Genomic DNA, 27,475 nt, shown 5'->3' on the forward strand with positions numbered 1-27,475 from the left:
TATTTCGAAATCACAGTAATGCATGAATTGATACCGTTAAATGCAATCTGCAAATAGCATAATCCTACGGTAGCACATCTTGTAGCTTATATAGAACATATCTAATGTACATATCAAGAATCAGGAAAGTTACTGACAATCAAAAATATTTAATATTTTCCTCTGATATTCTTCAAGGACAATGATCTAATTTCCTTCCTTCAGCTGTATGTTACATTTCATTATGTCTGATTGATAATGCTCTAAAAACGCAATTAATTCATTACATGCTGTACAGCAGAGAATTCTACACTCTGTAGCCACAAAATCTATGAATGGAAAGCTTATCAAATTCAAAGCACAACGATAAGGAGCATACGCTTATATAGTTTGTAGAAATCTAAAACACCAAACGATCCATAAAAGGAAAGATTTTTTATTAAAGTCACCATTTTACTTTGCACAGAAAATTATACAGGTAGGTCTGTCACAAAACAAAGTGTAAGAGTCGATCTTTGTTGATGCGCAGGTCTGGAAGCTATTAGCAAAAAAGCGCATCACTTGTGAAGGCAGTGGCTGATCTGCAAATTCTTAATTACTAAAATAGGACAAGAAAAACATTCAAGGATACACATTTATAAATCACTTTTGATTCATATCAAAGGAGTTCAGACAGGTTGTCATGCTAAACAATGCAGTAACTGGAGAACAGAAATGTATAGCCTTCCTCTTAAATTCAGAGACCTCAAGCCAGCTGAAGCATGAGACAGTTAACTGCATTCTTTCTCTACCTTCATAATGGTTGCTAGTAAGAGACCACAACCAGTAATAGTGACTCAAATTTCCATTCTGGCAGAGATACCAAAATGAAAAAAATCTAAAATATACCAAAAGATAGGACCGGCAAAGCATTAGGACTTAGTGTTATACAAGCAAAATTATAACCAGCTACATGACCAGTGATTAAAACCACTGCAGTACCTTGCTGTCCACCTGGGCTAGTAACTGTAAATATAAAGTGCACTTAATTGAGAGAGGGGAATATCCGTTTTAGGAATAGTCTGCAGGACTTTTGGTTCAGCCTAGTTTGTCACAAAATCTATTGTCCAAATCAGTGAAAACTGGAAATTTCACTGAATACAGTCAAGGAAACTCCCAAGGAGGACAAGGAACTAAAAGATGCAAAGGATTAAAGCATCGTAGTCTGGTACAATATTTACATGGTAAAAATGAATCCCATGATCATTGCAACTAAGTGAAGAAATAAATTCGCAACTGTGGAAGGATAATGTAAGATTCCCAAGTCATGTTTGTAAAGTGCAGCAAAGACAGTCATATCAAATACTTAAAACGTAGTTTCAAAGAGTTAAAATACTTCAGGCAGTCTGCTACACAGGTGACTTTTCCAAAATGCACCTTTTCAGAGACTGGATTCTCTGGCCTCCAAGCTATGTGTTCCTTGGTAGTGCACTCTTCACTGGTGGCAGGATTCTCTGCTCCCACCGCTGTCAATAGGAATTCCCACTGAAGCCACCTCACACTGCCGGGAAACCCGCAAGCAGGATTGCATTGCTGGTGGGACCTTGGAATCCAGTCGTCAGCGAATGGCTGGAGAATTCTGGCCCAGAAGTTGAATGTTCCCAAAATGGAGTCAAATATTAGCTGTCAGGTGTTTGAAGAATGTGCAATGGTCTAGATACTATGACTTCAATTGAAAATTTAGGAAGTGTTTCAGCTTATTAAATTCACCTATCACAAGGCACTGTAAATGTTCTACCAACTAATTGAATTTTCAGGGAGGTATCACTTCATTCACTGGAGCCGTTCAATAAGTGCAGCCAAGGGTGGTGGCCTTCCAGTGCCCTCCAACCTGGACAAGGTGGTCCAACCTGGACAAGGTGGAACAGGAAAACAGCTCAGAGATCCCAATTTTTTTTTTGCATTATCTCCTTTTCTGCTAAGAATCAACATGGCTCCATTCAGAAACATTAGGGAGACGGCAAACTTGAATATGGTAAAAAGTAACAAAAAAGGATAGCCTTTACTGGCACCAGATACTGTAGGTATGTATTCACGAGTCTGATACTACTACATACAAATGAATGCATTTTCCCTACCCTCACTTAGTGTTTAGGTTCAGCAAATTGCAGGTGCTACAAACTGAATCCTGAAATTATGAGATTTTGAGCATTATTTCTAGCTTCAAAGTATGTTGTATCCGTTTCATCATCTGGCTGTGGTACAAAGGGCATAGGGCTATTCTGCAGATTGTCCCAGTCCATATCCAGGAAGAGAGGATGCTTCTTGAGCTCTGAAAGATAAAACCAAAAAAGTTGTTGCTCCTTCTGGGGTGAAGCTGCCTTGTGATTAGAGTCAGGGAAGAGAGATATGTTGGATAATGGAAGGAAGGAAATGCTGAGGCGGAGTACCTCCCTGTCCCCACAGAGTAATCTATTTTGTACTGAATATATACATAAATCTTGATAGACATTTTATAAAAGAAACATAAATTCACAGACAGGCTGCTCCACAATGGGAACAAGAGCTATAAGCAGACTGTCCCCAGAAAACAATGGTAATTGCTATGAGGGTTTTGCAAATGCGAATTCAGGTGGATTCAGAATATGATATTTGTGAGGATTTATTATTTCACATGATGTGGAACTTGCTGTAAGAGCAGCATTTGTTGCCCACCTATAGTTGGCCATTGAACTAAGTGGCTTGGTTAGGCCAATTTCAGAGGGCAGACTGGAAGGCAGAAATGGGCGTGATCGAAAGGCCACACTTCATCAGAAAAACAGCTCACCGCAGCACAGCGTGGGTGACTGACCCTGCTCACAACACCTTGCGAGACAGAATTTAATACAATCTCGCGAGGCGTTGCAATGTAATCCCACGGGACGACTTTTTAGCAAATCTGCATATTAAATGAAGCGAGATAGCTTGTCTCACTTCAATGTGCAGATACCAGAGTTACCCGAGGAGTGGGATCAATCTCACTCGCCTCTCCACAAACAGGGACCTGGCGTAACGGCACTCGTGGGGCTCTCCTAGGGGATCAGAGGCCCCCAGGTGCATGGGCAGGGTGGTACGCTGGCACTGCTGGTGCCACTGGGCAACCTTGGCAGTGCCACCGGAGTGGTAGCCTGGCATTGCCAGGGGGACTCAGATTGGGAGGCCATTTAAACATGGTGTCCCAATCTCTCTCACTGCAGAGTTCTGGTGAGCGGAACTCCTCAGCGCCCAAATCGGAGTTATGTGCGGCCTCGGCTGCACATTCTTCCATGAGGCCCTTTATCCAACATGGGTGGCATTTTACAGCCATGTGTTTTTCGGTGCTGCGAGCGCTGGGAAACACGTGGCTAAATACGCCTGCTATGGGACTTCTATTAAATCGCATCCATAGTGTTAATGTCCTTAACTAGTAATCCAGATGCTCAAACTAATACTCTGTGGACATTTATTTAATGAATCTTGATTTAACAGCTAATCTAATGGTGACCACAAAAAAATCCATCTGGTTCACTAATTAACACTAGAGACGGAAATCTGCCGATCTTACCAGGTCTGGCCTACCTGTGACATCAGACCAACAGCAACATGGTTTACTCTGAATTGGCAAGCAACAGCCCAACATTGTTCACGAAATCTCACCGTACACTGTCCCAGACATCACCATCAAAGTCCCTGGGAATGTTGGACAGACTCACCACAGGTGGTGGCAGAGTAGAATGTAGTTAGAAGGGAGTTGCCCTGAGAGTCCTCAACATCTTCAGACCTCAGGAAGTCTCATAGCATCAGGTTAAACATGGGCAAGAAAACCTCCAGCTGGTTACCCCCCTCAGCTGATAAATGTTGAACACTACTTGGAGGAAGCATGGAGGGTGGCGAGTGCACAGAATGTATTCTGGATGGGGAATTTCAATGTACATCACCTAGAAATGAAATGAAATGAAAATCGCTTATTGTCATGAGTAGGCTTCAATGAAGTTACTGTGAAAAGCCCCTAGTCGCCACATTCCGGCGCCTGTCCGGGGAGGCTGGTACGGGAATAACTGGGTTGCAACACTACTGACCGAGCCCTAAACAACAAAGCTACTAGACTGGGTCTGCTACAGATAGGAGGGCAAAACATATTTGACTCAATCTTCACCAATTTACCTGTTGCAGATGCATCAGTCCATGATAGTATTGGTAGGAGTCACCACCACAGTGCTTGTGGAGATGAAATCCCATCTTCACATTAAGGATGCCCTCCATGGTTTTGTTCGCTGATGACTGCACAATGTTCAGCACCATACAGGGCTTTTCAAATACTGAAGCAGTTCATGTCCAAATACAACACGACCTGGACAATATCTAGGCCTGGGCTAACAAGTGGCAACTAATATTTGATTTGCACAACTGCTAGGCAATGAGCATCTCCAACAAGAGAGGATCTGGCCATCTTCTCATGGCATTATCATCACTGAATCCCCCACCATCAACATCCTGGGAGGATGGGGGTTACCACTGATCAGAAACTGAACTGGACCAGCCGTATAAATACTGTGAATGGAAGAGCAGGTCAGAGGTTGGGATTCCTGCAAAGAGTGACTTTTAAAAAAAAATTGTGGGTTTATCGCTGGTTAGGCCAGCATTTATTGCCCATCCCTAGTTGCCCATCAGAGGTGGTGGTGAGTTGCTTTCTTGAAGCACTGCAGTCCCCGAGGTGTACGTACCCACTATGCTGTTAGGGAGGGAGTTCCAGGATTTTGCCCCAGCGACAGTGAAAGAACAGTGATATATCTCCAAGTCAGGATGGTGAGTAACTTGGAGGGTGGTGGGGTTCCTTTTAGTGGTAATGATTGTGGGTTTGGAAGGTGCTGACTAAGGAACCTTGGTGAGTTACTGCAGTGCATCTTGTAGATGGTACACACAGCTGCCACTGTTAGTCGGTGGTGGAGGGTTTGAATGTTTGTGCAAGAGGGAGCAATCACCTCCTCACTCCCCAAAGCCTTTCCACTATCTACCAGGCACAAGTTGGGAGTGCTAAAATACTCTCCACTTGCCTGGAGGTGTGCAGCGCCGACAATAAGTTAAACACTATCCAGGACAATGCAAACGACTTGGCACTCCATCCACCACAATAAACATTCACTCCCTTCATTACTGATGGATAGTGGCAGCATCGACAAGGTGCACTGCAGCAACTCACCAAGGCACCTTCAACAGCACCTTCCAAACCCATTACCTCTGCCCCCCAGCAAGGGCAAAATCCATGGGAATATCACCACCTGAATGTTCTCCTCACCATCCTGACTTGGAAATATATTGCCATTCCTTCACTCCAGCTGGCAGCAAATCCTCGAACTCCCTCCCAAACAGCACAAAAAACATGGACTGCAACAGTTCAAGAAGGTAGCTAACCACCATCTTCTCAAGGGCATCTAGTGATGAGAAATAAATGCTGGCTTAGCCAGCGACACTCAGATCTCATGAACAAATATAAAACTTTTTTTTTTAAAGTTCAGAGTCATCCACATGGCTGTGCGTCTGGAGTCACATGCAGGCTAAATTCAACATGGACAGCAAATTTCCTTCCCTAAAGGACACTAGTGAACCAGATGGGTTTTGACAACAAACGATGAGTTTCAGTAAAGTGACCATGAAACGATCATTTATTCCAGCCTTTATTAATTGAATATTAGATCAATATTGAGTACTTATGGAAATCGCAGTTACTCTCCTGAAGGTCATGATAATCGTGAACACAAATAAAAGGAAAATACGTATGCCCACATTTTGAAAAGGAATTGATACGCAATCACCTTTTACTGACATCTTAGTAATTCCAGACAAGACTTGGCTCTCCCATTCAGAAAATATGCCACAAAAGTGCTTTTTCAAATGTGTTTTAAGGTATGTTTTATACAAATTCCCATACAAATGAGGAATCTAACATATTCAAGGGTTTAACTGTTTGAATTTGCACATCTAACTTCCAAATTAAAAGTCACTGGGCCAGATTTTGTTGCAGCAAGTAATCTGCCATTTAAAACCAGGAATAAAAATTAGTACATGAAGAACTGAGGTTCCAAGCTTAAGTTAACTTTTGGCGCCAGAAAGTTTGATTGGCAGTAATTAACAGCTTTTGTATCATTAAATAGTAGTTTTGTTCTAAATTATCAGAAAATTACGATAATTTTATGTATTGCAATCCATTCAAAGCAGTGAAATGTCATGTTCACAAAGCTACCAATTCAGATAGCTTCATTTAGGTACTGTCATTTAACCATGCATTGGCACCTCATCTGAAGTTCCTGTACCACTTACATAAAAGCAAATGCCATTAACCAAACCATTATTTTGACAGCAAAATTTGGGACATTCTTTCTGTAGTATAAAGCATCTCATTCAAATACTATATTCTTAAATTCTGAAAAAGTGGCAATTTCTCCAAATGGGTTCCTTTAAATGTCCCAGTTTCAAAAAGGTCAAACCTTTCAATCCCGCTCTCTTGAAATACTCAATTGTCAGTAGAATTTCAATTGCACTACGGGCATTTTTGGATAATTCTTCTTCACCCTCTGGCCAAGGTATATCTACAAAGGAAGAAAACAAAAGTTACTTCTGAAAATCAATATCAGCATCAGTGTGTATTTACATAGCGCCGTTACTGTAGTAAAACACCAAGACACTTCAGAGGAACAATATCAAAACAATTAGCACTGAACCACACAAGAACCTAAAAGGGTAGATAAAGATAGGTCTTGTAGATTGTTTAACAAGAGGGAACAGAGGTGATGAGATTTAGGGAGGGAATTCTAAAGCTCAGCCGTATGGCCACTATTGGTGGATCAACTAAAAATCAGTGATGCACAAGAGGCCAGAATTGGAGGAACACAGATAATAATAATAAAATAATAATTATAATAACTTATGGTCATAAGTAGGCTTCAATGAAGTTACTGTGAAAAGCAACTAGTCGCCACATTCCGGGGCCTGTTCGGGAATTAAACCCGCGCTGCTGCCTTGTTCTGCATTACAAGACAGCTGTTTAGCCCATTGTGCTAAACCAGATATCTCAAGAGGGTTGTTGAAGAAATTACAGGTATAGGTATGGACAAGGATGGATTTGAAAACAGAAGAGAGTTTTAAAACTGAGACATTCTTAAAATGGGTCAATGTAGATCAGCGAGCATAGGGGGATAGGTGAATGAAACTTGATGAGAGTTAAGATACAAGCAGTGGAGTTCTGGATGACCTGAAGATTACAAACAAAGATGTACTCCTGCAAACAATCATTAAATTGAGAACAGAAATAGCCGGTGGCAAGAACCACACTGAAATGTCCTCTTGCCTCAAATAGTTGCTCAAACTGCTGCAGTAATGACAAAAGGTTTCTGCCTGAAACATTAATGCTGTCCTTCCACAAATGCATGTCTTGCTAACTATTTTCAGTTTATATTTCAGATTTACAGTCTCTGCAGTATTTTGCCTCAGTTCAAAGCCTACTCCAGAATTTAAGTACAAATCTGAGGCGGACACTTCAATGTAGTGCTTCAAACAAAGTGTTAAACAGAGCTCCATCTGCCTATTCTAGTAATGTTTTTGAATTAAGAGCAGGAACTTCATTGCGCCCTACCGAGTAAGCCTGAGAAGCACCAGAGGGTCTCGGATCTCATTAATTGAGATTTGCAAGCTATGGGTATCTGCTGACTATCACCAGCAAAGAATATTTAAATTTCAGGGAGCTCTGTCATCTGCAACAGCCCTAAAGGGAAAATAAAGTGATCATTTGATCAACGGGGAAAGGAAAAGGAATGTGGGTAGCATGGTAGCACTGTTGATTCACAGCGCCAGGGTCAATTCCCGACTTGGGTCACTGTCCGAGGAGTCTGCACGTTCTTCCCGTGTCTACCCAAGGTTCCTCCGGTTTCCTCCCGCAAATCCCGAAAGACGCGCTGTTAGGCGAATTGGACATTCTGAATTCTCTGCGTACCTGAATAGGCACTGGAATGTGGTGACTAGGGGCTTTTCACAGTAACTTCATTGCCGTGTTAATGTAAGCCTACTTGTGACAATAAAGATTATTAATTATTAAAAAGGAGGCGACTCACAGTGCCCTGTGATTGTAACGTGAATGCAGGAAAAGCAGTCCTGCTTTCCATCGTTCCACATTACCACTTTATTGTTGGTTAAACAAAGTGTAGATTTTCTGTTTTCTGAATACAGCTGGCTCCGAGGTTAATCCAATTTTGCACAGGAGCATCAAATGGTTATTTGTATATGAAAACAACCTAAAGCTGCCTTGAGGCATATACCTTAACATCTAACACCTATATGATGGGTATCAGATTACAGTTTATCAGCACAGTATGTGATAAAAGTACAAAATTTAAATATATAGTGTACCTTATATCCGTGGCAGTAATATTTTTAAATCTGAGTGCAGGTATCTATATATGTTGCATAATATTATTAAAGAATCTAGGTTAAAAAGTTTCCAGACACTGTAGCTGCAGAAGATGCAATTAAGATGTTGTAAAATAAATTTTATTATTATGATTGCTGGAGATTGCCTGGGGAATAGATAAAGTCTAAACACAACGGGTATGATTGACGGGATGTTTCTTGACAGGCGCATTGGAGAGATCGTGGCCCTTATTTCACAGCACTTAGCGGTGGAAATGAGCCCCCCATGAGATTCTCACCATTATTGATTCGCGAGACTCACGCCTCAGCTTGTCTCCACTAACAAGAGGGAGCTCCCTCACCACTCACTCCAGTCAACATACATGCATGGCAGCACGCAGATTTGCTCCTCACTCTGGCGATGCCAAGACCACAAGGCTTCTCAATGCTGTGGATGCAAGATGGGACATCTTGGGTGGAGAAAGAAGACCACAGTCCAATGCAGGAAGACGATCATGACCTCCAACGGGCTGCAAGAGTAAGTTACCACTTCTCTCCTGGCAGCACTTCTGCCTGCCACCCATCAAAATTCTAAACTCCACCCCTCCGCCCAAGTCACTGCCTGACACTTCGCACCCTCCACACATCTGATCTTTGTGCTTGTTCCTCAGAATCCCCTGGCATTCAACAGCATAACCCCTTCATATCCAGTTGGGGTGCGCACACATTGCAACTGCTGTACCCCCTCCCCCCCCCAATCCATCAAGCACACAGCTCACAAAACCCTCTCTTTGTCCTTGCAGGAGAAGATAGCCCATAATAAGCGGGATGGGGACAAGACGAGGGCGTAGTACCAGAGATCAGATTCCTCACCCCCATGAGGAACAGGCCCTTGCGATAGTAGGGTTGACCGCAGAGAAAGCATCACCGACAGCAAGCCAGCGAGGTTGGCCTGCGCTGCAGAGGCGAGAGCCACAGCCCCTTCACCCAGATGACCTGTCTCAGATGGGTTGTTCATGTCAAAGTGATCCTTCTCACTGACCATATGTCCATTCACTCGGAGGATCTCCATCTCATGGGGCAGGGCCATTCGGAGTCATCCAACCTCCCCCTGTCACACACCCCTCCCACCCTCCTGCAGCACATGCTATTGGTTTGATGGGCAGCCAGGTCTTCAGGTTATGGCAGCTCTCTGCCTCCCCCAACCTTGCGTGTCCCGTCGTCTTTCATCGTGCCAGTGAGCCGATTGCACTGGGGAACACAGCCCCAGCCACATCAGTAGCCCCTCGACCCCTATCGGATACATTAGGGAGACCTCCTCTCATTTACACATTCACTCTTTGGTTGTGAGAATATCCCCAGTGCTCAAGAACAGCTCTGAGTGTTTGGTTTTTGGCTGGTACCTCTATGGTGCTGACACTTCCGTTCAGGCAAAATGTTCAGGCTTCAAAGTTCAATTGATATGCGATGCAATAATCATGGCACATGCACCCACGAGAAGCCACTTAGCTGTGAATTTCTCTCACATCTAACAAGGCCAATTTCTTATTAACAATAGCCGTCAGCTATGAATATTGAGGCTGTTCACAGACAAAGGGAGTTAAAGTGACCGTTGGCATATAACCAAGAACAGGGCTCTGACCTGGAAGTGTTTGGTGGGCCAGACAGGCAGCAGCTGTAGTTGCCTCTGTTATGGGTATCCACAATATTTAAAGATGGCTGACCCCAGGGGTGACCTCCCTACCTGGAAAAAGTTCAGCCCTCCGAACAAATCCAACCACCCCCACCCCACCACAGTATTAAACAATGCCGATGGGATTTCCTGCTGGGGGCCGATTAATTCACAGGAGGCCATTACACTAATAAGATTGAAATTCGTGCAAATTGGGGTTACTAATATGCTCGCCATATGTGGGCGAGATCCAGAACTTACCATCGGGAGTGGGCTGGTTAGAAGGCAAACTGATTTGTGCCTGGCCTTTCTCACTAGTCATCTAGATCCATGCTGGGTGCAACATGGCTGTTAAATTGCACCCAATGTCTCAAATTAGGTAAGTAGGTCAGGGGATCCAAATGGGATACAGATGATGCAATTAATAGGAGGAGCTAGGTTTGCAGCAGGCGATTTCAGCTTTAGTTTTACTGGGAACTTTGAGCTGAGCAGCAGCTTTTGCAAAAGGCTGTCAAATTAAGCAATAGTCTGACACACACAAGAATCTACAGGCTATCCTGGCAGGATCTCTCTCTTCAAGCAGTCTTTGCAAGAAATCTCTATTCAAGTGTACAGCAGGTATCTCTGTGTTTACCAACTTTATTTTTAAGTGGTTATTGACCTGTGATGGGCTTTGCTTAATTGCAGATAGAGGTGTCAGACAGAAGTTAGTGTTTCCTTTTATTGTTAAGAATTGTTTAACTGTGAGGCAGCATGGTGGTTAGCACTGCTGCCTCACAACGCCGAGGTCGCAGGTTCGATCCCACTCTGGGTCACTGTCCGTGTGGAGTTTGCACATTCTCCCCGTTTTTGTGTGGATTTCTCCCCCACAACCCAAAGATGTGCAGGGTAGGTGCATTGGCCATGCTAAATTGCCCTTTAATTGGATACTCTAAATTTAGAAAAATAATTGTTTAACTGTTAATTGAAAAGTTATTTTCTGTGATGTTAATGTAGTCTAATCCTGTGTTAATAACAGTTTGTTTTAATATAGCATATCCCGATTTGTTAGTGGAATCCCCCTGGAGCAAAGTATTCTTTCCTCACAGTTTTACAAATTTAAAAATATGTTTGGGGTTCTTGCCTGGTATCCGACCAAATGTATGGGGTCTGGTCTGGGATCTTAACAAGTGCCACTGGAATCCCTGACCTTCCTACTGTTTTGTTCACTAAAATGCAAAGATGTTTGTATGCAAACACTTTGCACAACACAAGATCCTACAAATAGCAAAGCACTTTTGAAATTTTTATGGCAGATAATAATAATGCATTATAAAATCAAAATTCTTCTCGACTTTCCGGAGGTATATTCGGAATTTACTAATGCAGCTCGACATCCCTTTGCATCCTAGGCTCAACCATCGTCATCTGCTTCATCAATTACCGTTCTCCTAGCAGAAGGTCAGATATGGGCATGTTTGCTATTCAGCACCACTTGCGGCGACTCAGACATTGAAGCAGTCCATGTGCAAATGCAGCAAGACATGGACAATATCCAGGTTTGGGCTGACAAGTGTCAAGTAACATTCGCGCCACACAAGTGCCAGGTAATGAGCATAGAATCATAAAATCTCTACAATGCAGAAGGAAGCCATTTGGTCCATCGAGACTGCATCCATCCTCCGAAAGAGCATTCTACCCAGGTCCACTCCCCCATGCACCCCGCCCTATCCCCATAACCTAACTTGCACCTACCTGGACACTAAGGGGCAATTTAGCATGGTCAATTCACCTGACCTGCACATCTTTGGTCTGCTGGAAGAAATCAGAGCACCCGGAGAAATCCCACACAGGCACGGGAGAGCGCGACGCCTTCTCCATGAAGAGAGAATCAAACCATCACCCCATGACATTCAATGGTATTGCCATCACTGAATTCCCCACTATCAGCATCCCACTGACCAGAAACTGAACTGGGCTAGCCAAATAAATACTTTGGATATGAGAGGTCAGAGGCTAGGAACCCTGCAGCGAGTAACTCATCTCCCGACTTCCCATAACCTGTTCACCACCGACCAGGCACAAGTCAGGTGAGTGATGGAATACTCCCCACTTGCCTGGGCAAGTGCAGCTCCAACATCACTCAAGAAGCTCAACATCATCCAGGACAAAGCAGTTTGTTCAATTGGTACCCCTTCCACAAACATTCGCTCCCTCTTCCACCGACACACAACAGCAGCGTCTACCATCTACAAGATGCACTGTAGGAACTCACCAAGGCTCCTTAGACAGCACCTCCCAAACACATGACCACTACCATCTAGAAGGACAAGGGCAGCAGATACATGGGAACTCCACCACTGGAAGTTCCCCTCCAAGTCACTCACCATCCCGACTTGGAAACATACAACTGTTTCTTCACGGTCGCTAGGTCAAAATCCTGGAACTCCCAAACAGCACAGTGGGTGTACCTACACCACATGGACTGCAAAAGTTCAAGAAGGAAGCTCACTGTCACCTTTCCAAAGGCAATTAGGGATGGGCAACAAATGCTGGTCATGCCAACAAAGTGCACATCCCAGAAAAATAAATTTTAAAAACCTATTAATTTTTTTCCTCATTCTTCCCCTGAAGGGTATAGTTGGAATACTTGTTGAAATATGGTCACCCTTAAGCACTCCTTAGTACCATGTTTCAAGTGCATAAATAGGAAAGCATGGCAACAAAAAAAAAAACATTTTCCAGCAGCAATCTTTGGATAATGATCAAGACTGAGAACCCAGTCATATATTCCATCTTGAATTCAACAATGCTGTAGCACTTCGACTCAGCAACATCACTCTTGCCTTGGAATCAGAAAATTGTGGGTTCAAGACCCATTAAGAAGCTTCAGTACAAAATCAAGGATGACTTTGTGCAGTACTGAGGAATTGCTTGCTGCACTGTTGGAGATAGTCTCTTGGAGAAGAAATTAAAGCAGGTTTCATCTGTCCTCTTAGGTATGTGTCACGGGCAGCACGGTGGCACAGTGGGTTAGCCCTGTTGCCTCACGGCGCCGAGGTCCCAGGTTCGATCCCGGCTCCGAGTCACTGTCCGTGTGGAGTTTGCACATTCTCCCTGTGTTTGCATGGGTTATGCCCCCACAACCCAAAGATGTGCAGGGTAGGTTAACTGGCCCTCTAAATTGCCCCTTAATTGGAAAAAATGAACTGGGTACTCTAAATTTATAATAATAAAAAAAAATGATGTGTCACAACACAAGTTATCCCGAATGTCCTGACCAATATTTATCCATGAACCAATATCAAACAGATGATTTGATCATAATTACGTTGATGTTAGAGGGAACTTGCTGTGTGCCATGTTTCCTGCATTACAACAGTGACTACACTTCACAAGTCCTTCAGTGGCCTCTGTTAGGGTAACAAATCTGCTCTTTAAAAAAAAAATTCACAAATGACATTCATCCTATCTGCGGCCACTGACACAGCGGATCATAGCATTATCCGCAAGCACCTTTCCACAGTAGTCAATCATCGAGGGTCGTTTTGAGAGCTCCAGAGAGCGGGTTGCCCTTAATCTCAATCTTTTGCTACACTGAAGAGTTCCAGCGGGAGGAGCTCTTCCATGCACAAAATGGGTCTATTCCGCTGATGCCCCCATCTAACCCAGGTGCAGTTTTAGAACGTCATGTTTCTCAGCGCTGTAAGCGCCAGGAAACATGTGGCTAAAACGCACTCATGAGACTTTGTTCCCATGTAGTTAAATCCCGCCCAGAGTAAACCAGCACCATCCCCCCCCCCCCCCCCCCCCCCCCCAAGCTAAAAGTGACCAATATCTTAAAATACAATGACCGGTTGCCATCTGCAGTAGAACTCCTCAATTGACCCCCTTACAGTATATTTGATCTTCCCCTAGGTGCAAAAACTCCATTAAGCCATCTAACCACGCCGGGGCACTGGGTGCCATCACCAGTCTCCAACTAATGCAGATTCACCTCCAAGCAACCAGCAAGGCAAAGCCAAGACATATGCCCTCATACCCGTCCGCAAATCCAAACCCCAAAGAAAGCTACTAAAAGACAGGGCTCCAGCTCAACATTCAGGATTGCCTATACGGTGCTGAAAAAGAGACACCCAGAACCCACAAGCTTGTGACAGAACCAGAACATCTGCGTGTGTTTCGCAGGCCATCTCAAAACAGCACTCGCACCTGTCCTCAACCCCCGCAAAGAAGCAACTCATTCTGGCCTTCGTGAGGTGTATCCTAAACACTACCTTGAGCTAGATCAGGCTCATCCGCACACAGGATGACGTGGCATTCACCCTGCGGAGGGACTCACTCCATACATACTCCTGCAGTATGGGTCCCAGCTCCTCCTGGTTTCTTTTTTAAAGAGCTAGTCACGGTCAGTTGTTAAGTGGTTTAGTTTAGATCTGTGAGGTTGTTAATATGTGCTTTTGCTAGCTTGTTTTGTTCAATGATATTGTAGCTTGGGTTAAATGTATTATATTACATTTAGAATTGATTTTTTTTAATAAACAATTTTTAGAAGGTCTGTTGAAAATATCAAAGAGATTGAATGTGAAGGAAAATATTTTGGATTACCTACTTGATTAGCGGGAATATAAATTGCATAGGAATACAAAAAAAGAATGCATCAAAAGTTTATACCTCTGTTCAAGATATTCTGAAAGACCTGTTGTGGTGTTTCATCATTGAAAGGGGGAATGCCCGTCAGAAACTCAAACAAGCACACACCAAGGGCCCACCAATCCACAGCAGGACCTAAGACACAACAGCAAAAAAATAGATTATAAACAGTTATATAAAAAAAATAGATATGAAAACTCTGGAATTATGAATCAGGTCAGTTGGAATCCAAAAAGATAAGAATATTTCACAAACAGAGCATCTCTTCCAAAACATGAGCCCATATTTTCTCTTTTGGATGTCAATGGACTTGCAATTGTTAAAATTCTATATTAAATGTTTATTGTTTCTGCATTGAGCTGATTTTTGCACCAATAAAAATTGTTGTGAATTAATTCAGTGCTTTCTGCTTATTATTTCTGCCCATGAACATAATGCACAAAATCCTTATTGCAATTGGAAAAAACTGATTACGTTTATGTGCAGATGTCATAAAATAATGCTCATTTATTTTTTTAGACACCCAAGATAAAAATCCCCTATCTTTCAAGTCTTACTTTGCATTTTAAAAATTTATTCCTGGGCTGTGATCATCGCTGACATGGCCAGCATTTGCTCTACATCCCCAAGAAGGTGGTAGTGAGACACGTTTGAACCGCTGCAGTTCATCTGGTCCACCTACAGCGTAGTTTGGATGAGAGTTCCAGGTTTTGGTTCGCTACAGTGAAGTCATTGCAATATAACTCAGTCAGGATGATGTTCAGCTTGAAAGAGAACTTGCACATGGTGGTGTTTCTATGCATCTCCTGCCCTTCTACTTCTAGGAGAGAAGAGTTTGCAGATTTGTTGAAAAAGCTTTGGCAAATTCCTTGAGTACACCTTGCTTACTGCTGCCACTGTGCACAGGCAATGGAGGGAGTGAATATTTAAGCTGACAGATGGAGGTGGGGGATGCGATCCAGCAGGCTGCTTTGTCCTGTCTTTGATATCCAAGTGATTGTGCACTAAAATATTGCTGAGAAAAAAGTGCTGGAAAAACTAATCTGCGGAGAGAGAAACTTGAGTGGAGTCCAATAGAACTCTTCTTCGGAGATTTCTGTTCTGTGACCTCCTTCCTTTGGCGTGGAACCCAATATAGCACACAGCTACAAGTGATACTAAGGTCTTATGCAGACTCATTACCAACTTGACTTTTAGAGTCTTTAATTAAATGTAGATCTAGAATTGCACAAAGCGGAGGTCAGACTGTATCGGAGTACCACACACATTTTTGGACACCAAGCTTCAAAAAGATATATTGCTCTGGAAGGGGTAAGTGCAGAGTCACCAGAACGATACAAAGTTTTATATTAAGAGTACATGTGGCATAATTCACTTCCAAGCTAGTCCAATACAGCTACAACACTGGCATCTACCCAGCAATGTGGAATGGCCCAGCTAAGTATTGTACACAAAAAGCAGGACAAATCCAACCCGGCCAGTTACCGCACAATCTACTCTCGATTATCAATTCCTTGGCAGGGGCTGGAATCCTGAAAGAAGGTTCAGCAGGGAGAGATCCAGTGGATCAAGGCATTCCAGCAGAGGGCAGCAGAGCAGAGCTTCTGATTGGCTGTTCCGGGGAGATTTGCATACGTGCAGTGCGGTCAGCGTAAGTTGATGGTGCACCTGCATCAGTGACCCGAGGTGGGCAGCATGGTGGCCTAGTGGTTAGCACAACCGCCTCATGGCGCTGAGGTCCCAGGTTCGATCCCGGCTCTGGGTCACTGTCCGTGTGGAGTTTGCACATTCTCCCCGTGTCTGCGTGGGTTTTGCCCCCACAACACAAAAATGTGCAGAGTAGGTGGATTGGCCACGCTAAATTGCCCCTTAATTGGAAAAAATAATTGGGTAATCTAAAATTAAAAAAAAAAAAACAAATGTTAAAAATCAGTGACCCGAGGAGTTCGACGGAAGGCGAGCATCCAGCAGAGGGCAGCAGAGCAGAGCTTCTGATTGGCTGTTCCGGGGAGATTTGCATACGTGCAGTGCGGTCAGCGTAAGTTGAAGGTGCACCTGCATCAGTGACCCGAGGAGTTCGACGGAAGGTGAGCATCCAGCAGAGGGCAGCAGAGCAGAGCTTCTGATTGGCTGTTCCGGGGAGATTTGCATACGTACAGTGTGGTCAGCGTAAGTTGAAGGTGGTTTGTGAAGGGGCTGTTCTCGAGTGACAGCTTTACCCGAAACACTACTTACGTAGTGTCTCCCACCCATCCTCCTCCTCTAACCAAAAAAAAAAGCTCTGTCCGTTGGATTGCTAAACTAACAAGTTTTATATTTTTATTTTTCAGTAGTTGGGAAGTTAGTTCACTGGGAATGGAGGCTAGGGCAGTTGAATGTTCCTCCTGCAGAATGTGGGAGGAAAGGGTCACCTCTAGTGTCCCTTCTGACTACATCTGCGGGAAGTGCACCCAACTCCAGCTCCTCGAGAGCCGCATTAGGGAGCTGGAGCTGGATGAACTTCGGATCATTCGGGAGGCGGAGGAGGTTATTGAGAGGAGTTATAGGGAGGTAGTCACACCTCAGGTAAAAGAAGAAAGTAGATGGGTTACCGTCAGGGGAGGGAGAGGGAACCGGCAGGCAGTGCAGGGATCCCCTGTGGTCGTTCCCCTCTATAACAAGTATACCGTTTTGGATACTGTTACGGGGGACGACTTACCAGGGGTAAGCAATTGGGCGCAGGTCTCTGGCACAGAGTCTGTCCCTGTTGCTCAGAAGGGAAGGGAGAAGAGGAACAGAGCACTTGTCATTGGGGACTCCATAGTTAGAGGAACAGACAGAAGGTTCTGAGGGAACGAAAGAGACTCACGGTTGGTGTGTTGCCTCCCAGGTGCCAGGGTTCGTGATGTCTCTGATCATGTTTTTGGGATCCTTAAGGGGGAGAGGGAGCAGCCCCAAGTCATGGTCCACATAGGTACCAACGACATAGGTAGGAAGAGAGATGGGGATTTGAGACAGAAATTCAGGGAGCTATGGTGGAAGCTGAGAGCTAGAACAAACAGAGTTGTTATCTCTGGGTTGTTACCCGTGCCACGTGCTAGCGAAGTGAGAAATAAGGAGAGAGAGGAGTTGAACACGTGGCTACAGGGATGGTGCAGGAGGGAGGGTTTTGGTTTCCTGGATAATTGGGGCTCATTCTGGGGTAGGTGGGACCTCTACAAACAGGATGGTCTTCACCTGAACCAGAGGGGTACCAATATCCTGGGGGGGAGATTTGCTAGTGCTCTTCGGGGGGGTTTAAACTAATTCAGCAGGGGGATGGGAACCTAAATTGTAGTCCCAGTGTACAGGATGTTGAGAGTAGTGAGGTCAGGGATAGGGTTAAAAGTTCGAAAGAGGGCACCGACAAGCAGGACGCTGGTTTGAAGTGTGTCTACTTCAACGCCAGGAGCATCCGGAATAAGGTGGGTGAGCTTGCAGCATGGGTTGGTACCTGGGATCGCGATGTTGTGGCGATTTCGGAGACATGGGTAGAGCAGGGACAGGAATGGTTGTTGCAGGTTCCAGGATTTAGATGTTTCTGTAAGAACAGAGAAGATGGTAAAAGAGGGGGGGGGGGGGGGGGGTGGGTGGCATTGTTAATCAAGGAAAGTATTACGGCGGTAGAAAGGACGCTTGAGGACTCGTCTACTGAGGCAGTATGGGCCGAGGTTAGGAACAGTAGAGGAGAGGTCACCCTGTTGGGAGTTGTCTATAGACCTCCAAATAGTTCCAGAGATGTAGAGGAAAGGATTGCAAAGATGATTCTTGACAGGAGCGAGAGTAACAGGGTAGTTGTTATGGGGGACTTTAACTTTCCAAATATTGACTGGAAATACTATAGTTCGAGTACTATAGATGGGTCAGTTTTTGTGCAGTGTGTGCAGGAGGGTTTTCTGACACAGTATGTAGACAGGCCAACAAGGGGAGAGGCCACATTGGATTTGGTACTGGGCCCTAATGAACCCGGCCAGGTGTTAGATTTAGATGTAGGTGAGCACTTTGGTGATAGTGATCACAACTCGGTTATGTTTACTTTAGCAATGGGCAGGCATAGGTATATACCGCAAGGCAAGAATTATAGCTGGGGGAAAGGCAATTATGATGCTATTCGGCAAGATTTAGGATGTATACGATGGGGAAGGAAACTGCAGGGGATGGGTACAATCGAAATGTGGAGCTTTTTCAAGGAACAGCTACTGCGTGTCCTTGATACGTATGTACCTGTCAGGCAGGGAGGAAGTTGTCGAGCAAGGAACCGTGGTTTACTAAGGAAGTTGAAGCACTTGTCAAGAGGAAGAAGAAGGCTTATGTTAGGATGAGACATGAAGGCTCAGTTAGGGCACTTGAGAGCTACAAGTTAGCCAGGAAGGACCTAAAGGGAGAGTTAAGAAGAGCGAGGAGAGGACACGAAAAGTCGTTGGCGGATAGGATCAAGGAAAACCGTAAGGCTTTCTATAGGTATATCAGGAACAAAAGAATGACTAGAGTAAGATTAGGGCCAATCAAGGATAGTAGTGGAAAGTTGTGTGTGGAATCAGAGGATATAGGGGAAGCATTAAATGGATATTTTTCATCAGTGTTTACACTGGAGAAAGACAATGTTGTCGAGGAGAACACTCAGGTTCTGTTGACCAGGCTAGATGGAATTGAGGTTCAAAAGGTGTTAGCAATTTTAGAAAATGTCAAAATAGATAAGTCCCCTGGGCCAGATGGGATTTATCCTAGGATTCTCTGGGAAGCCAGGGAGGAGATTGCAGAGCCTTTGTCCTTGATCTTTATAGAACAGTACAGCACAGAACAGGCCCTTCGGCCCTCGATGTTGTGCCGAGCAATGATCACCCTACTTAAACCCACGTAACCCGTATACCCGTAACCCAACAATCCCCCCATTAACCTTACACTACGGGCAATTTAGCATGGCCAATCCACCTAACCTGCACATCTTTGGACTGTGGGAGGAAACCGGAGCACCCGGAGGAAACCCACGCACACACGGGGAGGACGTGCAGACTCCACACAGACAGTGACCCAGCCGGGAATCGAACCTGGGACCCTGGAGCTGTGAAGCATTGATGCTAACCACCATGCTACCGTGAGGCCCTTTGTCGTCTTTGTCGACAGGAATAGTGCCGGAAGACTGGAGGATAGCAAATGTTGTCCCCTTGTTCAAGAAGGGGAGTAGAGACAACCCTGGTAATTATAGACCCGTGAGCCTTACTTCCGTTGTGGGTAAAATGTTGGAAAAGGTTATAAGAGATAGGGTTTATAATCATCTTGAAAAGAACAAGTTGATTAGCGATACTCAACACGGTTTTGTGAAGGGTAGGTCATGTCTCACAAACCTTATTGAGTTTTTTGAGAAGGTGACCAAACAGGTGGATCAGGGTAAAGCTGTTGATGTGGTGGATATGGATTTCAGTAAGGCGTTTGATAAGGTTCCCCACGGTAGGCTATTGCAGAAAATAAGGAAGTATGGAATTGAAGGTGATTTAGCGGTTTGGATCAGTAATTGGCTAGCTGAAAGAAGACAGAGGGTGGTGGTTGATGGCAAATGTTCATCCTGGAGTTCAGTTACTAGTGGTGTACCGCAAGGATCTGTTTTGGGGCCACTGCTGTTTGTCATTTTTATAAATGACCTGGAAGAGGGTGTAGAAGGATGGGGTAGTAAATTTGCAGATGACACGAAGGTCGGTGGAGTTGTGGATAGTGCTGAAGGATGTTATAGGATACAGAGGGACATAGATAAGCTGCAGAGCTGGGCTGAGAGGTGGCAGATGGAGTTTAATGCGGAAAAGTGTGAGGTGGTTCACTTTGGAAGGAGTAACAGGAATGCAGAGTACTGGGCTAATGGCAAGATTCTTGGTAGTGTAGATGAACAGAGAGATCTCGGCATCCAGGTACATAAATCCCTGAAAGTTGCCACCCAGGTTAATAGGGCTGTTAAGAAGGCATATGGTGTGCTAGCCTTTATAAGCAGGGGGATTGAGTTTCGGAACCACAAGGTCATGCTGCAGCTGTACATAACTCTGGTGCGGCCGCACCTAGAGTACTGCGTGCAGTTCTGGTCACCACATTATAGGAAGGATGTGGAAGCTTTGGAAAGGGTTCAGAGGAGATTTACTAGGATGTTGCCTGGTATGGAGGGAAGGTCTTACGAGGAAAGGCTCAGGGAATTGAGGTTGTTTTCATTAGAGAGGAGAAGGCTGAGAGGTGACTTAATAGAGACATATAAGATAGTCAGAGGGTTAGATAGGGTGGACAGTGAGAGTCTTTTTCCTCGGATGGTGATGCCCAACACGAGGGGACATAGCTTTAAATTGAGGGGTGATAGATATAGGACAGACGTCAGAGGCAGTTTCTTTACTCAGAGTAGTAGGGGTGTGGAACGCCCTGCCTGCAATAGTAGTAGACTCGCCAACTTTAAGGGCATTTAAGTGGTCACTGGATAGACATATGGATGAAAATGGAATAGTGTAGGTCAGATAGGCTTCAGATGGTTTCACAGGTCGGCGCAACATCGAGGGCCGAAGGGCCCGTACTGCACTGTAGTGTTCTATGTTCTATGACTATGGAGTTGATGAGTCTTATGACCAACCTCTCGAAGCACAAATGTCATGGCCACCGAACGTGGAGGCAGGTTGCCTGGTTCTTCTTTGGCACTGGTATGATGGTGATTTTCTTGAAGCAGGTGGGAACCTTGGAACGGAGTAGAGAGAGATTGAAGATGTCAGCGAACATACCGCCAGTTGGTCTGCGCAGGATCCAACCAGGGACCCGCTGCTTTCTGAGGGTTCACTTTCAAGAAGGCTGATCTGACTTTGCAAGCTGTGACGGTAGATATGGGTATGTCTGAGGCTGCTGGGGCAGTTGACAGTGGCTGGATTGCTTCCAGCCCTAAATGAGCATAGAATGCATTGAGTTTATTTGGGAGGGGTGCGCTGCTGCCAGAGATTCTACTCTGCGTTTTTTTGTAGCCCGTTATGCTGTTTAAGCCTTGCCACAATTGATGAGAGTCTGTGTCATTAGCTTGTGACTCTAGCTTAGCCTAATATTGTCTTTTGGCATCCCTGATAAACTTTGCGGAGGTTGTACCTGAATTTCTTGTGTAGGACAGGGTTGCCTGCGGGGGACCGGGCAGCGTGGGCCCAGTGGTCTCGGGAGCAACAGGAGTTCTTAAAAAGCTGCTTTGCTGACTTGAAGGTGGAGACGCTGGCCCCTATGAAGGCGTCGATTGAAAGGTTGGTGGAGACCCAGAAGATGCAGGGGACGGCGATTAAGGAGGGTCAACAGAAGGTCTCTGACAACGAGGACGAGATTCTAGGCCTGGCGGTTAAAGTAGAAGCGCACGAGCGCAGAAGCTGGAGGACCTGCTGAACAGGTCGAGGAGGCAGAACCTGCGGATTCTGGGTCTCCCTGAAGGCGTGGAGGGGTCGGATGCTGGGGCGTATGTGCCCACGGTGCTGAGCATGTTGATGGGTGCGGGGGCCTTCCAGAGGCTCCTGGAGCTGGATGGAGCGCACAGAGTCCTGGCAAGGAGGCAGAGGGCGAGCGAACCGCCGAGGGTGATGGTGGTGAGGTTTCACCGACAGGGAGTGTGTCCTGCGATGGCCGAAGAAGGAGCAGAGCAGCAGGTGGGAGAATACCGAGATCCGTATCTATCAGGACTGGAGTGCAGAGCTGGCCAAGAAGCGGGCAGGATTCAACCGGGCTAAGGTGATCCTCCACGGGAAGGGGGTGAAGTTCAGGCTGTTACAGCCGACGAAACTGTGGGTCACGTACCAGGACCGAGACCACTATTTTGATACGCCGGATGAGGCGTGGACTTTTATCAAAAACGAGAAGCTGGACTTGAATTAATGGTTTGCAGTATGTTATGTGGGATGTTGGTGAGGGAGTGGGGGCGATGCTTGTCGTGTGGGGTATATTTCTTTTTTTCCTTTCCCCAGTGTTTTCTTGGGAATGGGTGGGCCCGTCGCCCGAGGCCCTCGGGGACTGTGGTGCTGGTCTATGTGATGCGATAGTTCCTGGACCAACTTAGGTTCCCAAAGGTGGAGGAAGGGCGGTTAGAGGGATTGGGGGGCTCCGATTGGGATGGAGGAGTTGGCTAAGGGGTTGGGGAGTATGCAGACGGGCAAGGCCCTGGGGCCGGATGGATTCCCCGTTGAGTTCTACAGGAAGCTCTCGGAGCTGTTGGGCCCGCTGTTGCGGAGAACCTTTAACGGGGCTAAGGAAAAGGGAATCCTCCCCCCGACGATGTCGCAGGCTTTGATCTCGCTTATCCTCAAGCGTGATAAGGACCCGTTGCAATGCGGCTCCTATAGGCCAATTTCGCTTCTTAATGTAGATGGTAAACTGTTGGCCAAGATCCTGGCCACTAGGATTGAGGATTGTGTCCCGGGAGTGATTCATGAGGATTAGACGGGGTTTGTGAAGGGCAGGCAGCTGAATGTGAATGTGCGAAGGCTCCTGAATGTGATCATTAAGCCCTCAGAGGGGGGCTGGTGGATCAGATGGAGGAGGACTTTAAGAGGTGGGATGTGTTGCCACTCTCCCTGGCGGGTAGGGTGCAGTCCGTAAAAATTACGGTTCTCCCTAGGTTCCTGTTCGCCTTCCAGTGCCTGCCTGTTCTCATCCCCAAGTCCTTCTCTAAGTGGGTAAATAGGAGTATTGCAGGATTTGTGGGGGCAAATAAGACCCCACGGGTTAAGAGACTGTTCTTGGAGCACAGTCGTGAGGGGGGTGGGTTGGCACTGCCGAACTTGTGTAGCTATTACTGGGCAGCGAATGTGTCTATGATTCGGAAGTGGGTAATGGAGGGAGGGGGCGGCGTGGAAATGGCTAAAAGCGTCGTCCTGTGTAGGCACTAGCTTGGGAGCACTGGTGACGGCACCGTTGCCGCTTCTGCCGACGCGGTACACCACGAGCCCGGTGGTGGCGGCGACATTGAGGATCTGGGGGCAGTGGACACACCATAGGGGGAAGGTGGGGGCCTCAGTTTGGACCCCGATACGGAACAATCATAGGTTCGTTCCAGGTCGGATAGATAGTGGGTTCCTAAGTTGGTATAGAGCGGGAATCAAAAGAATGGGGGACTTGTTTACTTATGGTACCTTTGCCAGTCAGAGGGCGCTGGAAGAGAAATTTGGGTTACCCCCGGGGAATACCTTTAGGTATATGCAGGTTCGGGCATTCGTGAAAAAGCAGGTGCGGGAATTCCCACTGCTGTCTGCCCGGAGGATACAGGATAGGGTGGTCTCGGACGTGTGGGTTGGGGATGGCAAGATATGGGAAATATACCAGGAGCTGCAGGTGGCGGAGGAGATCTCGGTGGAAGAGCAAGTGGGAGGAGGAGCTGGGCGAGGGCCTGAGGGCTAACGCCCTGGGCAGGGTCAATTTCTCCTCATCTTGCGCCAGACTTAGCCTAATTCAGTTTAAAGTGGTGCATCGGGCGCATATGACAGGGGCAAGAAAGAGTACTTTTTTGAGATAAGGACAGGTGTGTGAGGTGTTCAGGGAGCCCAGCAAATCATGCTTATATGTTCTGGGCATGCCCGGCACTTACGGAATTTTGGAAGGGCTTTGCAAAGGCTATTTCCAAGATCTTGGACACTCGGGTAAGACCGAGTTGGGGGATAGCGATATGTGGGGTATCGGAAGATCCCGGGAGTGCAGGAGTCGAAAGAGGCCGGAGTTCTCGCCTTTGCCTCCTTGGTAGCCCAGAGAAGGCTCTTGTTAATGTGGAGGGATGCAAATCCCCCAAGCGTAGAGGCTTGGATCAGTGACATGGCTGGGTTTCTCAGGTTGGAGAAGATAAAGTTTGCCTTGCGAGGGTCTCTGCAGGGGTTCTCCAGACGGTGGCAACCGTTCCTTGACTTTCTCGCGGAACAATAGGTGGAGGTCAGCAGCAGCAGCAACCCCGGGGGGGGGGGGGGGGGAATGGGTGGGCTGTTTTCACGTTATTAGTTAGGGGCAGGTGCCCCATTTTGTTTTTTGTTGAATTCCTAGCTGGATAGAGGGTTAAGTGGTTTTGTTGATATATGGCTTTGTTTTCTTTGTATTATTCTCTTTTTTGTAGTGTTTTGTAAAAGATTATTGAATAATTTGGAATAAAAATTTTTTTTAAATTTTTTAAAAAGTTGGTGAGGGTCAGAGCTGACATGCCAAATTTCTTCAGTCTTCTGAGAAAGTAGTCATTGGTGGGCTTTCTTAACTATAGTGTCGGCATGGGGGACCAAGACAGGCTGTTGGTGATCTGTACACCTAAAAACTTGAAGCTCTCGACCCTTTCTACTTCATTCCCATTGATGTAGACAGGGACATACGCTTCCTGAAGTCGATGATAATCTCCTTCGTTTTGTTGACATTGAGGGAGAGATTATTGTTGTCGTACCAGTTCACCAGATTCTCTATCTCATTCCTATACTCTGTCTCGCATTGTTTGAAATCCGACCCACTATGGTGGTGTCATCAGCAAATTTGAAAATCGAGTTGGTGGGGAATTTGGCCACACGGTCATAGGTGTAGTAGGGGGCTGAGAACACAGCCTTGTGGGGCACTGGTGTTGAGATGATCATGGAGGAGGTGTTATTGCCTATCTTTATTGATTGTGGTCTGTGGGTTAGAAAGTTCAAGATCCAGTCGCAGAGGGAGGAGCCGAGGCCACGGCCATGGAGTTTGGAGATGAGTTTCGCAGGAATGATGGTGTAGGAATGAAGGCCGAGCTGTAGTCGATAAATAGGAGTCTGACATAGGTGTCTTTGTTAGCTAGGCGTTCCAAGGTAGAGTGCAGGGCGATGGAGATGGCATCTGCTGTGGACCTGTTGCAGCGGTAGGCAAACTGTAGTGGATCAAGGCAATCTGGGAGGCTGGAGTTGATTTGTGCCATGACTAACCTTTGGAAGCACTTCATGATGATGGATGTCAGAGCCACTGAACGATAGTCATTGAGGCACGTGGCTTGACTTTTTTTTGGTACAGGGATCATGGTCGTCTTCTTGAAGCAGATAGGGACCTTAGATTGTTGTAAAGAGGGGCTGAAGATGTCTGCGAATACCCCCCCCCCCCCCCCCCCAGCTGATCCGCGCAAGACCCGAGTGCTCGTCCGGGTACCCCATCCGGGCCAGTGGCTTTCCGTGGGTTGACCTTCGAGAAGGCTACTCTGACGCCTGCAGTGGTGAACTCACATATAAGTTCATCCGCGGCTTCTGGGGTGGAGGGTTCGCTCTCGCTGACCTCTTGCTCAAAGCGGGCATAGAATGCGTTGAGCTCATCAAGGAGGGGTGCGTTGGAGCTGACGATTTTACATACCTTCATCCTGTAGCCTGTTATGTCTTGCAGACCTTGCCATAGACAGCGGGAATCCTTGTGGCTAGCCTGGGACTCGAGCTTGGTCCGGTACTGTCTTCTGGCACCTTTGATGGATTTCTTTAGATCATATCTGGCTTTCTTGTCGAGGTCAGGGTTGCCTGACTTGAACGCCTCAGACCTAAACTTCAGCAAGCAGTGGATATCCCGGTTCATCCAGGGTTTACGGTTGGGAAACACACGGATTTGCTTCTTTGGCACACAGTCTTCTACACACTTACTAATGAAGTCAGTTACTGTAGTGGCGTACTCGTTTCAGGCTGGTTGCAGAGTTTTTAAATACTGACCAGTCCACTGACTCTAAGCAGTCCCGTAGGAGATTATCCGATTCCTCAGACCAACAATGCACAGCTTTCTTTGACGGATTTTCCCGCTTCAGTTTTTGCTTACAAGCAGGGAGCAGGAGCACAGCCTTGTGGTCAGATTTGCCAAAGTGTGGGCGGGCGATAGAGTGGTAGGCATGTTTGATATTTGTGTAGCAGTGGCCCAGGATGTTTGGGCCTCTGGTGGAAAAGGTAACGTGTTGGTGGTAACTTGGTAGTATGCTCTTGAGCTTGGCATGATTGAAGTCCCCAGCCGCAATGAACAAGGCCTCGGCATATTTCATTTCAAGGCTATTTGTGGTGGTGAATATTTCGTTCAGTGCGATTTTCACATCCGCATGGGGTGGGATGTAAACTGCCGTCAGGATAACGGAGCTGAACTCCCACAGAAGGTAGAAGGGCGGCATTTTAGTGTTAGGTATTCCAGGTCCGGGGAGCAGAAATTCGCCAGTTTTGCTACATCTAGGCACCAGGTGTTGTTGATTGGGAGGCAGGCCCCACCTCCCCTAGCCTTGCCCGAGGCCGCCATACGGTCCATTCGGTGGATTGAGAAGCCCTCTGGTTGTAGGGCAGTTCGGTGAAGCAGAAGTGAGTCATGTCTCCGTGAAGCAGAGCACACAGCAGTCCCTTAGTTCTCTTTGAAAAGTGAGTCTGGCCTTTAAGTTCGTCTAGCTTGTTTTCTAGAGATTGGACATTTGCCAGGAGTAAGCTAGGCAGAGGGGCTTTGGGGCCACATTGTTTCACTCTCACCTGCACGTTTTCCATATTTCCTGGAGTGACTGCTTCTTTTCGAGACCTGGGAGACAGTGAGAGTGTGCAGTGTTAAGGGAATAGTTGTGTCCAATGAGGTTATTCACTCTGGTCGGTGTGTGGATGGAGGATTTGTTGCCTTGCTTGCGTTTCCTGCGTCGGTAGGTGGGTCTGCGCGGTCGAGCTTTCCGGGGTGCTGTCGGGCTGCGGTTTGTCTTCACAGGTCAGTGGACATCCAGACCACGTTCCAGAGTGGATGGGGTGAAGGCCGGTATTAAAGTGATTTAATAGGGTGCATCAGCAAAAATGAGAGAACAAACAACATTCCCGTACCAGT

General features: G+C 46.2%; 1 protein-coding gene across 5 annotated transcripts in view; it reads right to left on the reverse strand.

Annotated features, from left to right (window-relative positions):
* Positions 1 to 399: 399 nt before the first annotated feature.
* The window catches only part of mastl (microtubule associated serine/threonine kinase-like), a 68,313-nt gene continuing 41,237 nt past the window's right edge, over positions 400 to 27,475 (reverse strand). For 4 of the 5 annotated variants that reach the window (XM_038798187.1, XM_038798190.1, XM_038798188.1 and 1 more), the window contains 3 exons: positions 14,702 to 14,815; positions 6,462 to 6,563; positions 400 to 2,290 (listed from right to left, as the gene is read on the reverse strand). In XM_038798187.1, coding sequence (XP_038654115.1) covers positions 2,133 to 2,290; positions 6,462 to 6,563; positions 14,702 to 14,815 — 374 coding nt within the window. In that variant the 3' untranslated portion in view covers positions 400 to 2,132. The remainder of the gene's footprint in view (positions 2,291 to 6,461; positions 6,564 to 14,701; positions 14,816 to 27,475) is intronic. The other variant, XR_005460774.1, reaches the window with a different exon arrangement.

Source organism: Scyliorhinus canicula, chromosome 5 (assembly GCF_902713615.1).
Source record: "Scyliorhinus canicula chromosome 5, sScyCan1.1, whole genome shotgun sequence".
Taxonomy (NCBI): Eukaryota; Metazoa; Chordata; class Chondrichthyes; order Carcharhiniformes; family Scyliorhinidae; genus Scyliorhinus; species Scyliorhinus canicula.